Raw genomic sequence first — 13,350 nt, 5'->3', positions numbered from 1 at the left:
GGGTTCGAGTACAGTGTCTCTATGTCTTCTTGTGTGATGCCCTAAATGCCCCCCTGTAATTAAGGTTGCTGGACTCATCATCTTCACTACACAAGACTCTGACGCAAGACGTGAAAGGTATATGACTCAGGAGACAACAGTGTTAATCTAGAGAGAGAGAGAGAGAGATATACAAAAGGGGTGTGGAAGGAAGGGATGATAATGGTGCAACACAAGCATGGCCTTAAAGATGAGAGGTGCAACAAGACACGAGAGAGAGAGAGAGAGAGAGAGAGAGAGAGAGAGAGAGAGAGAGAGAGAGAGAGAGAGAGACGAAAAACGAATTGAGAAAAAGTTACGACCGTGGAAGCAGCTGATAGGAGGAGGAAGAGGGGGGGATGATAACAACCCGAAACAGGATAATGTGATAATGTAAGGAGCTGGGAGAGCCACAGAGATTATATATAAAGCTCGGAGAGAGAGAGAGAGAGAGGTCGTGGAGGCCAGTATGCAACACCTCACCACCAACATGTTCACCACAAGCCATTATTCACTTGCTACAGCGGTCAGTCAGCTCAAAACACCATCACCTGATATTGTGTATTTTGCCCTTACTACTACTTTACTACCTGTTATAGATACATTATGCCTCCCTTTACACACACACACACTGACCTGTAGACGAGGACACAGTAGCTAAGTTTATTACGCGTCGGAAAAAATTCACACAGCCAAACAGTGCCACCATTCACAAGGATTTATACTTTCATTCAAACATACATGCGGTTTTGAACATGTTAAGCATACGACATTCAATACATCCCACACATCACGAAAGAAAAACAAAACTCAAGAGACAACGCGGGTTTATTTTATATTCTACTACATATACTATACAGTACTTGTAACGGACGCGGCCATAAGAACCCCCTCATATGCCAGTCACTCTCCTGGCAATCAACAGGACAAACCAGTCTCGTGTCCCCATGATACTGACCAAGGTGTCCACTCCCCTGGCTCAAGTCCCCTTCAAGGTGTGTAACTGGTAAAAAATGACACCCAACCACTCACCCACCCGCCCACAGGTAAAAGAACACCATGTGTGAAACCTACCAAAACGCCTAAACTAAACTTACAAGAAAGTCCCAGAGTAATTCAGACGCCATTTTGACAGCAATCTTCGTGGCATTGCGAAGGTGAGGAAGTAGTTCTGACGTCAGGAGTTGTATTGGGAGGAGAGGAAGCCAGGCAGAGCGTCTACAGGAAGGACAAGCCCTCGGGCCTATATAGTGTAGACAAGTAGGTGCCCTTCAGTAAACACAAGTGTGCGGGAGGGTAAGACATCGACCCAAGGACAACACTCCTCCACCCTCACCTCACACGTGTACCACACACAAAACCTGTCAACCATTTTCACAACTGGTGACCTTCAAACTATGAGACAGCACTAACAACCGGCTACATAAAAATGAACATTACTGAACGTGTCGTGTTAAAAATAATAATAGCTCATAATACAATAATAATTATTAGTATTATTATTATTGTAAAAATGGCAATAATAATATTATTATTATCATTTGTATTATTTTTACAAGTTCTTGTTTTTCCCAAAACACGAGAGCAAAGAATTCTGTGTGCTTGCTCTTGGGTCCGACCAGCGTCCAGCAATATATTGGGAACAGATTGCAAAACTAAATTTTGTACATAATATATATATATATATATATATATATATATATATATATATATATATATATATATATATATATATATATATATTCGTCACCACCTCTGTAATATAGATGAGCCTGACGTAGTGTTTGTCTTCAGGAAACTCAACATGAACATTGTTGCACCACTTGTAACACAACCCTCGCCTCCACGCCTGCCAAGAACGCTTAAAGCTCGCACGGTTAAATTTCTATATTACACAATTTGTTTCCTTTGCCAGAATGTATAACATGCCATCGGTCTCTCACCCCGACACCGGCTGCCAGTCCTCAGTGGTCCTGGAGGTGGTCAGCCTCACACCTCACACTCAAGGGCTTTGTTTCCCTTTACTGTACCTCACACTCGTCCTCCAGTGCCAACTTGATCTATCAAACTTACTCCTTCACAATTTACCCGCAAAAAAGTTAACAGTCAACTAAACAACCACCAACATTGGAAGCCATGCAAGCAGACAGTCAGTCGCATCGACAACCGTGTAGACAGTCAGCCAGACACCCAAACACAGTCACCTAGACAGCCATGCAGACAGTCAGCCAGACAGGGGGCAGACTATGGTAGCAACAAGGGCGGGCTGTCGCGTGACCATCGTCTCATGCTCTCTCTCTCTCTCTCTCTCGTATGGCCGCTAGCCTTAGCCTATGTTAGAGAGAGAGAGAGAGAGAGAAGAGAGGGGGAGGTTTACCTACTGAGTCAGGCAGGGAGGATACATATTGATCAGGCAGGCCCACTGCACTCACACCTACCAGGGGACACTCCCATGGGTAGGGTAGGGCGGGGGTGGCCTAGCGTGCATGTAGGGAGATACAAGTGTGGGAACTTAACGTGGGGTGAGGACGCCAAGTGTGGGTGAGGGCAAGAGATGGGCCAAATGTGGGGGCAAGAGATGGGCCAAGTGTGGGGGCAAGAGATGGGCCAAGTGTGGGGGCCCAAGTGGGGGCAAGAGATGGGCCAAGTGGGGCAAAAAGATGGGCCAAATGGGGGGGCAAGAGATGGGCCAAATGTGGGGCAAGAGATGGCCAAGGTGGAGATGGGCCAAGGTGCAAGAGATGTGTGGGGGGAAGAGATGGGGGGGCAGAGATGGGCCAAGTGTGGGGGCAAGAGATGGGCCAAGTGTGGGGCAAGAGATGGGCCAAAATGTGGGGGCAAGAGATGGGCCAAATATGGGGGGCAAGAGATGGCCATGGGCAAGAGATGGGCCAAGTATGGGGCAAGAGATGGGCCAAGGTGGGGACAAGAGATGGGCCAAGTATGGGGGCAAGAGATGGGCCAAGTGTGGGGGCAAGAGATGGGCTAAGTGTGGAGGCACTGAATGTAGGAACAGATGATACAAGTATGGGGACTCTGCAGGTATAAGTTCGTCTCCCTGGCCGTCGGTGTCAGAAAAATGCTGATTAAGGAACTCGTCTGAGATCTTGTTGAGATACATCTAATTACAACATCTGATTAAATTCCATCGTACCAAGTTATTACCTCCACAACTCCCGAACACACAGACAGACAAACACGAGGATGGGCAGCAAGCATCCCCCCCCCCCTTCTCTCTCTCTCTCTCCCGATACGACAGGAACACAACATGTATCTTAAGGATAAAACAAGGATATACAAGATCAATTCACACCAACAAGATTAACACCGAATCCCTTTTATATTCTGTAGTCGGTTGGATCAAGATATTATTACTATGAACGAAAACATTAAATGGTATATGGGGCCTCTCCTCTCCCCAAGACTATCCGTGTGTGTTAAAAGTAAGACTATCACCACCACCACCAACACCACCTAGCCCAACATTCCCAAGCAAGATCCTGCCATAACCCACAACAACACCATTTATATTTTAACACGTATGGAGACTCAGCAATCACCCCTTCATAATTTTGCTTGCGGGGATCAAAACATGAGTAAGCAAGCGATCGTTTATCAATACCGGAGCTCCGTTAACAGAAACACAATCTCACACAGTAGCATCAATAAAGATGTACAGTGAAGTAACTAAACACGGTCTAAAAAAAAAAAATCAACGCAGCCAAAAGTCAACGAAACGATTCAGGGGACAACGCCGCCTTGCCCTAACACGCCGAGCAATTTGGAGATAAAATTATCCTTCAATGATAACAAAATTAAATTGGTCTTAGATTGTATCGAGGAGGGGGGGGGGGTAGTCACGTGATGTGGGTTGGTGGCTGCTGCAGTTATATCGATACGGAGAGAGAGAGAGTAATAAGGGAGAAACAGAGGGTAGACTAAGGGGGGTGACAGATATTGATCAGAGGAGCGCGTAGTCAGCAGCACACACACACACCGTCACCTGGGGGAGGCAGCAGGGAAAGAAAGGGAAGCAGAGAAGTATGGAGAGAGGAGAGGGGGACAGTTGGAGAGAGGAGAGGGAGGGAGGGAGGGACGGAGGTGACGATGATGCTGTAGACACGCACGTGCTACCCTAGGGTCATGGTAGCTGCTAGAAGGGGAGGGAGGGGGTGGGGCATGGTCATTATACCCAGGGGAAGGGCAGTGAAGGGAATGGGGAAGGGAGGTGAGAGAGGATGGGGAAGGGAGGTGAGAGGAGAGGGGAAGGGAGTGGAGGAGCCATTTAGGTGGAATAAAGGGAGAGTGGGATAGGGGTGAGGCTAGAAGACCGCATGACTTGGAGCTTGACACACACACACACACACACACACACACACACACTGCTGTGGCTTTCTCAGGGCACAGACAATTCCTTCTATGACATGACAATAGAGCGCCCCTCATCTCCCTAACAACGACCTCCGCTTATCACCAATTCACGATTTCAAGTGGACAACATACTCTTACCCTGAGGCGTGTGCATGTTGCTTCCTTTTGGTTAGGTTAGGTATACCTCTACAAGATGGCCCCTCAGCGTATCTAGCTATACCTAAAGAATACACCTGACTCATACACACACATATACATAATAATAATAGCACGTGACATACCTTAGTAACCTTCATTAAAACAACATTACCTGCTAACAATCGAATCCAGTTCAGTAACAAGAGTCAGGTCAGAGCTCCTACTGGGTAACCTCCCTGACACAAGTAAACCTCAACACTAACTGAACTGACTGACTGGCCATCAAGTGTGACTGACCCCTAAACGACTGTATTATCTACTCACCCCCCCCCCACCACCACCTACCCACCCACCCACTCAATTATGCAATAAATCCACTCACTCAAAATAAATATGAACCAAGAAGAATACAGAGGAGGAAATACTCACATTTTAATAAATATTTCACCTTAAAAACAAAAGAAATACAAGAATATTTGTTTTAAAGAATTTCCCATTACTAAAGAAAAAATAATTATATAAAAACAAGACGCGCGAGAAATCTGATGGAAGTAATGTCGCTGGCAACTATTGGCTCTGGTAGCTTGGTTGCCACATTGCCAAATTGTGTTTATGGACGCTAACTGTTGCTCTCTCTCTCTCTCTCTCTCCCTCTCTCTCTCTCTCTCTCTCTCTCACGGTACGTATCACGCCCGGCCCACATAAAGTTGTTGTACAGTATCTTTAAAGGAGGTTTAAAATCTCACTTGCATCACCTCAGTCTACAGGTAATCTTGGTCAATGTTGTATCCCCTTACCACACTCACACTCCCCTTTCTGGTGCATCCTATAGTGTGTGTATGTGTGTGTGTTTGAAACATTACATTAAATGGTATATGATAATCGTCCCTAACAATACGCAGACACAAATTATTCACCAAACATTAAGTTACACTATTTATAGGTGAATGAAGACAAATATTCACACATGATCATTTCACTTATCAAATCTCACATTTCATTATATTTTCAATTAACATTACGGACATGAACACTTCTTTAAACTGTAGTCACTAATTATAATGACTCCTGACACACGTTGCAGGTGCCACCATTATCTGTCACTATTTTCTATTTAGTCAAACTATGAATAAATATAGCACATCCTAATACACAGTATCTTTTGTTATATCGAGATGCAATAAATATTTAATTACTCATAAAAGTGTTTGTATGTATGTATGTATGTATGTATGTATGTATGTATGTGTACATTAGTTCTAATCATCGCGTGGCACCATTATGTGACCACAATTAACCAATGCAGGTATAACACTTCATAATTTTATCAATGTTGTATTTTAAGTGGTGATGATTTGTGTAATTACCAAACAATAACACCGTGTTTAGAGACCTGAGGTGTTGAGGAGCAGCAATGCTTTACTGTAAAACATTAACTTCTAATTAGTTGGAATTCCAGCACACACACACACAGAGAGAGAGAGAGAGAGAGAGAGAGAGAGAGAGAGAGAGAGAGAGAGAGAGAGAGAGAGAGAGAGAGAGAGAGAGAGAGAGAGAGAGAGAGAGAGAGAGAGAGAGAGGAGAGAGAGAGAGAGAGAGAGAGAGAGAGAGAGAGAGAGAGAGAGAGAGAGAGAGAGAGAGAGAGAGAGAGAGAGAGAGAGAGAGGAGAGAGAGAGAGAGAGAGAGAGAGAGAGAGAGAGAGAGAGAGAGAGAGAGAGAGAGAGAGAGAGAGAGAGAGAGAGAGAGAGAGAGAGAGAGAGAGAGAGAGAGAGAGAGAGAGAGAGAGAGAGAGAGAGAGAGAGAGAGAGAGAGAGAGGAGAGAGAGGAGAGAGAGAGAGAGAGAGAGAGAGAGAGAGAGAGAGAGAGAGAGAGAGAGAGAGAGAGAGAGAGAGAGAGAGAGAGAGAGAGAGAGGGAGGGAGAGAGAGAGAGAGAGAGAGAGAGAGAGAGAGAGAGAGAGAGAGAGAGAGAGAGAGAGAGAGAGAGAGAGAGAGAGAGAGAGAGAGAGAGAGAGAGAGAGAGAGAGAGAGAGAGAGAGAGAGAGAGAGAGGAGAGAGAGAGAGAGAGAGAGAGAGAGAGAGAGAGAGAGAGAGAGAGAGAGAGAGAGAGAGAGAGAGAGAGAGAGAGAGAGAGAGAGAGAGAGAGAGAGAGAGAGAGAGAGAGAGAGAGAGAGAGAATGAGAGAGAGAGAGAGAGAATGAGAGAGAGAGAGAGAGAGAGAGAGAGAGAGAGAGAGGACCTACCTCATCGGACATGTCATTTCTCAGTGTTTGTGGCTTCAGTAATAACTTCCCCAATAGTTAAGTGTTTTCTCAGTCAGCTGGTCTTTCATTGATGTTTTTCACTATAGTATTCATTAAACCCTCGAGAAATACACCTAATTACACTAAACATTTATTAATTAAAAAGACTACAGGTGTTTTTCTTTATTCTGTAGCTAGTGTGCCTGAAGGTATCATTAAATTTCTGACAAAGGACCTTTACCAACTATATACTTCCGGACACGTGAAGTTCCACAAGCACTCACCAAGAGTCGCCAGAACACTCAACTCCATTAAAAATTAGTCTCGCCCAGTACTGTACTAAACACCTGCCCTGGCAATATGTACTGTACTGTTTTCATTTGTTGATCTTGTTATTATTACCGTACGTACTCCTGGTATTATTTATATGACCACCAGTCTACTGTACTTAACTACTCCACAAACCATTACACTTGTATTTGTCTAACTCATCTTGAAACTACAGTACTGTACAGCGAGTTCTGCTATAACGCGTGTTTTGATAACGCGAATTTGCTCTAACGCGATTTATGAATTAGGAACGATATTTGTATAACGCGAACGCTTGTTTGCTATAACGCGATTTTTGCTTACTATTTCTCCAATTTTGTGGTACAGTGGGGTATGCTATAACGAATCTAATTGGTTCTAGAACCTTGTTCGTTATAGCATTCGTTCGTTATAGGATTAATCCGTTCCAGGCCCCCAAATACAACCACTTAACACTGAAAAATATAATATAAAATTGTAAAAATTGTAAAAAAGTGCATAAATATGCATCTAAACCCCTGAAATAAAGAATATCATTAATATTTGTAATAAAAAAACAATAAATTAGAAAAAAAAAATTAAATAATGTTCGTTGTAGGAGTTTCGTTCGTTATAGCATTCTCAATTTTATAGGTAAAACCGTTCGTTATAGGAATATTCGTAGTAGGATCCGTTCGTTATAGCATACCCCACTGTATTAACTGTGAATATAGTAAAGAAGAATATCAACAAGAAGCGTTCTGGTGATAGAATTCCCGGTGATGATCGTAAAAGAAAGGATATAACACTTGAAGAGAAGCTCGATTTTATCAACCTCAAAATCACCCTTCTCCCCCATCAAGTAAAGTGTTACATTTACTGTATGATTTCATTATTAGATATGAATGTAACATTTATTTAGACTGTGCTATCCTTTGTGTTAGGCTAACTACTAAATTTTTTCGATTTCGAGTAATCTGCACCTAACCCTATTTTCTCCATAAGCCCTGTTATTTCTATTACGCGATTTTCTATAACACGATATTTTACAAGAACACAATTATCGCGTTATAGCAGAACTACCTGTACTATAAAGTCTGTAGGAGGTTAAACATTAGTATGTACTATTAGATAAGTTGGTTAAGTGCCTCGACAAATAAAATACAGGTAAAGTTAAATAGAAATTTAACAGTCTACAGTACTGATTCTCCAATTTATAAAATGATGTAAGGGGGAACTGAAAAAAAAATTTCCACAAAGAAGGGGAATGCTTTGACGAGGGATAAGTTCCCTATCCATGTCCCTCAGCACAAACACTGCATGGTTTTCCCCAGGAATCTTTGAAATATGTCAGCCCTTTTCAAAATTTCTGGAGGAAAAAGGAATGTTTGCGATTTAAATACTATCTGTTAATCTTATTTTGATGCTGCTGGCAGCTAAGAACATATCAGACTCACAATCAGCCCCCAAAAGAACTGTTTACCAGAAATTAATCAAAAACTTCTGTCTGTCTTCCCATGTAAGTGATCTTACAATCTAAACTCTAATGTTTCCTCTCATAATCATGGTGGTACTGTATACTTATTCAATTTCAGGGATAATCTGCATCTTATAGAAGATGGTGAGGAACAATATGGAATTTCCATCTTAGCATCCATCCCATGCGGCATTATTGTTTAATGTAATCATATACATAATACTTGAGTCGACTTCCAAATAATAAACAATAGAAATAAAAATTTTAAAAAAGTTTCTGATAAATTCTGAATTACTAGAGTAAATGGTACAGTACAGTATACTGTACAGCATTGTAAATATCACTGGTAATTTTTCAATGGTTCATAAAGTTTTAAGCCTATTTTAATAGAAGAGAAAGAACAACAATATAAATACAGTGTACTGTATGCGATAGTTATATAAAAAAAAGCCATATCACAGCTGTATTGTTATCTAAAAAAGGTACAAAATCTGATTTCAGACAAACTGCATAACTACTGAGTACAGCAGGGGTTCCCAAGCTTTTTCTAGCACGACCCAATCCAGTGTTGTCAACTATCCAGTGCGACCCCAAATCATTTCACTGGCAGACCCAATGGACCCCAGCGACCCCATGACCTCTTTGCGACCCTACCTAATGAGCCTCCCGACCCCATTTGGGGTCGCGACCTCAGGTTTGGGAACCCCCGGAATACAGTATGGTATAGTACTTGGAGCAACTACAGGTACCACCACACAAAGCAAAAATCCGAATAGCTAGCTGCCCACAATCTTCCTGAAACGTGATCCCTTGCCGTAACCTTATAGCAAGCGTAAACCGTACACATGTCCACAGTCACGCCCCAACCACAGACAACAACACAGCATGAGTGTTGCCTCATTTGCAGTTAAATATCCCACCTGTGACTGCTACAACACCCTCACCTGAATCACAACACAAAACATTTACTACAAAGGGTGTAATCTCCTTTGATGGTCAACTATAGGGGAAGCAGGTAAGTTAAACATAGACTCTGTACCTAAATTAAAGAAGAAAGTCATATCTCTCAACTACCGGCAGGCTACACAGTGTTCGTGTCAACGGGTACGGTACTTTTCTGGTAAAGTAAAAGATAAATATCCTGTATTATAAAGTGGAAGATATCTGAGTACCACAAGCTCCCTATCCAACAAGTAGGTAGATGGTCCTCTAATACAAGATCTGTCCAGCTGAGAACAAAATCAACAAAACAAATGTCAAGTTTTAATAATAACTCTATTCTGTTGGTACAGTACAGTGGTTTCTAAATTACTGACTCATTCTTTATTTTAGTAATGTTTCACTCCAAGTGTGCCACTTTAATGCACTGTATACTGTACTCTACTGTCATGGTTACTCCAAAATGTTTTTAGAGTACTGAAGTGTACCGGTACTTTAATAAAATTTCACAACTATGGAACCACCTTATGCATACAGATTATGGGGATATTTCTCCAAAACCTAATTACCTACACACCCTTACCACTGTGGTAAAGTGACCTTATCTGTTTTTTAACTGTAAAATTCAAGAAAGAATAAACAACTGAATGTTGGCAGTAATTGGTGGTTCATTCCTGCTAATGTCAAAATCAGTTTTGTGAAGGATTTTGAAAAGTAAAAAAGATGTGTAGGCAGTGGTTGAAGGTACAGTAGTGATGTAGTTGTAAGGGAAATGCAACACAAAACCTCAATGATGGTACTGACCACTGGCAAGTGTGAAAATACTCACTGAAGCAGACTACTGCTAGTATCTATAGTATGCAAGATTATTCTCTCCCCTTCCTACTCCACATATCAAGAAGCGCTCAACACACTGACCCTTTCGACTCTCACTGACCATCACCACGACCTCATCTGCAAATTTGGTAAGAAGCTTCTACACCATCCTCGACACCGGCTCCTACTACCACCTGAGATCCCTAGTCCGAGAATTGCTGTTCGACACCACAACCGCATCCAGCTCATACGTGCACGAACTGATCGCTATAAGAACAGCCCAGTCCCAACCATTGTAAAAATTATCAATAACTTGTAATAAATCAGTGTATTCACTCCCAGTAAACACTACTCCTTGCACTGTCACTATGTTGAAATGAACTGTAGTTTGAGCTTTTCCCCATCTAATTATTATATATCTTATTTGTGTCACTCATGTTACTTGTATATTATTTGTAATTCGTAACCCATTCCCCAAATATGTAACTGTATATTTTCAGCCTTCTGGTTGCCAAGCTCTTTCAATAAACCGTTAATTATTATTATTATTATTATTATTATTATGTTACTGAATTGCAACTTGAATAACCAAATGTATTTTAACCTCACTTATGACCCCAACACAAAGTGGGTCATGATAGACCGAGTTTTACTGAAAAGATAGAAATCAAAGACTGGAGTTTCACCACTTGATTTGACAATTTTATAACAGTAAAAAGTTTTCTTCTATAAAGTGTAATGGAAAGATCAACAAATGAAAGGTGGCAAACAATATGTAAAATGTAATATACTGTACAGTACTGTATATTGTACTACTGATATATAATCAATATGTATTAAGATAAAGCATGTCGTACCTTTATAAATTTGTGATACATGTAATTCTGACTTCTTTATTAATTATTTTTCTAGTTGGTATATCACACAAAGTTTTTGGTGTTTTTTCATTGTATGTGAGGACTTACACGTGTGGCTCACAAATTTGTGTACAGTTGGTCCTTCTAATGAGAACTATATCTACAGTATATACTTCTTGTTCAGACAGTTTTGTTTTGGTAGTGTCAGGAGTAGTGGGACATCTATACCAGCAGCTATTTCTTGCCAACTGTTCCAATATTGTCAAGTGAAGAAACCAAGTTATTGGCATAAGAGAATGGTATCTCTAAGAAAACTTATTTCTTAGTTACCTCAAGTATAAACCAAATGAGGTGGAGGAATAGCACTTCTCATATTTTGGGTTTTCTCCTGGTTTTTCCATAAATAAAAATGCTCGGTGCAAAACAACGAAGCTCTGTTTATGATTCAACTGTTTACGTTAGCAGTAATATTACATACAGAGACATTAACACTTCTAGTTCATACATAAGCATCTGATGGCTTTGTCGCCTATCCTTGGTTAAACTGACTAAATATCAATACTTTAAAGGATTTCAATTTTCATAATATTAGTTTAGCGATACAAATGAACGTTTCCCACCGTCCTTTCCATAAACAGGAACACTTCCAGGTTGGCTACCCACGGAACATCTTGAGGAAACAAATAATTTTTCAGTATTACTTGACGACAATCCCTCACACTTAGCACTAACTTGAGGTAATTTCTCAATAGATGATAAAAGCTATCTTACCTCGAGAAAATGGCAAAAAAGGCGCTCGAAGAACATGTTTAGCCTATTTTTACTTTTATGATTATTAACATCTGTCGGGGTGATGCAGATGAGGTCACCGCATCCACCATGTTCTTGTCTCTCAGAAATTTTAGAAAGGTTTTATCATGTTATATTAGATGATTACAATACATACATAATAATTACAGTAATATAGGTTAGGTTACGTAGGATAGGTCCGGTTAAGTGTGTTGGTTAGGTTAGGTTACGTAGGGTAGGTTGTAGGTTAAGTTAGGTAGGTAAGGTACAGTAGTGATATATATTAAGCACAATATATTTTGGGTGTACTTTATATCATTTTTTCATGGTTAGAAAGTTTTTATCATCTATATATATTTCAAGTTAATGCTAAGGATAAGGAACAGAACAGTCATCAATTATCAAGTTTACTTCTACAGTTTTTAAAGGAGAAAAAAAAATTCACTCCACATGGCTCCTTGTTCAGTTTAACTACATAATTAACATAAAATTACTCTAATATTTAAAGTAACAATGTTTAGTTACTTTAGAGATTTAAAGACCATGTAAATGCCAGACCTTGACCCGAGGAAGGAACATTCTCCTTATTTCAGAGACTTGAGGATAAGACCAGGTATTCTTTAACTCATTAGTATATACACTTACCTGAGTTAATACTTCTGTAGATAGTTTAGAGGCCCTCAGGAACTCATGGACTTGATTAACAGGAATAATCCCAGATCCTTCACTATCCAAATGTGTAAATAAATCGCCATAATATTTCGTTTCATTGTCTGTAAACGTTAAACTTTCCATTATTAACCCTCACTATTAATGATGGAGTCCTATCACTGTCAACTAGTAGGTCATTAGAGTATTAAGAGGTTGTTAACAGGAGACCCTCAGACATGTTGACAACTGCTGCAGCTTAAAACTTAAAACTTGGTTCTCATTTATTTATTATGGCGCAATGTTTAAAATTTATCTTATTTATCTACTTATTTTTATCCTAATTGGTAATATAACTCTTATATATAACCTAAGTTCTTTATCTTTACTGGTTTATATTGATGGTGTCCAGGTATATTAACTATAATACCTCGACACCATTAATAACTTTAAATGATATGGCGTCATTTTTTAGAATTATTTACAGTATAATTATTTACAGTATAGTTATAAATTATAAACTTTCTTGAGATTTACAGCTAAAGATGGTAAATGTGGTATATATATTTGTTCTCACCTGGCACCATTGCTCTCTGCTGTGGTGGAGAGAGACCCGGGAGGCACCACTAAGAGGCATCACTAAAGCTTTAAATTAATGAAGCTTCCTCCTCACAGTCTTTAATGTGTATATACAAGAAAATATAATATAAATCTAAACAAGGTCCTTTAATAACACCAAAAGAATTATTGTGTAGTTTGTGTAGTTTAA

At 40.3% G+C, this 13,350-nt stretch overlaps 1 protein-coding gene across 4 annotated transcripts in view; it reads right to left on the bottom strand.

Moving 5' to 3' along the window:
* LOC121858598 (ralBP1-associated Eps domain-containing protein 1-like) overlaps positions 1-12,856 on the bottom strand; it is a 38,945-nt gene extending 26,089 nt beyond the window's left edge. For 2 of the 4 annotated variants that reach the window (XM_042355101.1, XM_042355102.1), the window contains exon 1: positions 12,579-12,855. In XM_042355101.1, coding sequence (XP_042211035.1) covers positions 12,579-12,728 — 150 coding nt within the window. In that variant the 5' untranslated portion in view covers positions 12,729-12,855. Of the gene's footprint in view, positions 1-4,699; positions 4,754-12,578 lie in introns of those variants that run through there. The other 2 variants (XM_042355103.1, XM_042355105.1) reach the window with 2 other exon arrangements.
* Positions 12,857-13,350: the final 494 nt, after the last annotated feature.

The sequence above is a fragment of the Homarus americanus genome, unplaced genomic scaffold, assembly GCF_018991925.1.
Source record: "Homarus americanus isolate GMGI-L3 unplaced genomic scaffold, GMGI_Hamer_2.0 scaffold74, whole genome shotgun sequence".
Taxonomy (NCBI): Eukaryota; Metazoa; Arthropoda; class Malacostraca; order Decapoda; family Nephropidae; genus Homarus; species Homarus americanus.
Note: the sequence above shows the minus strand (reverse complement) of the source record. Positions and strands in the feature narration are given on the sequence as shown.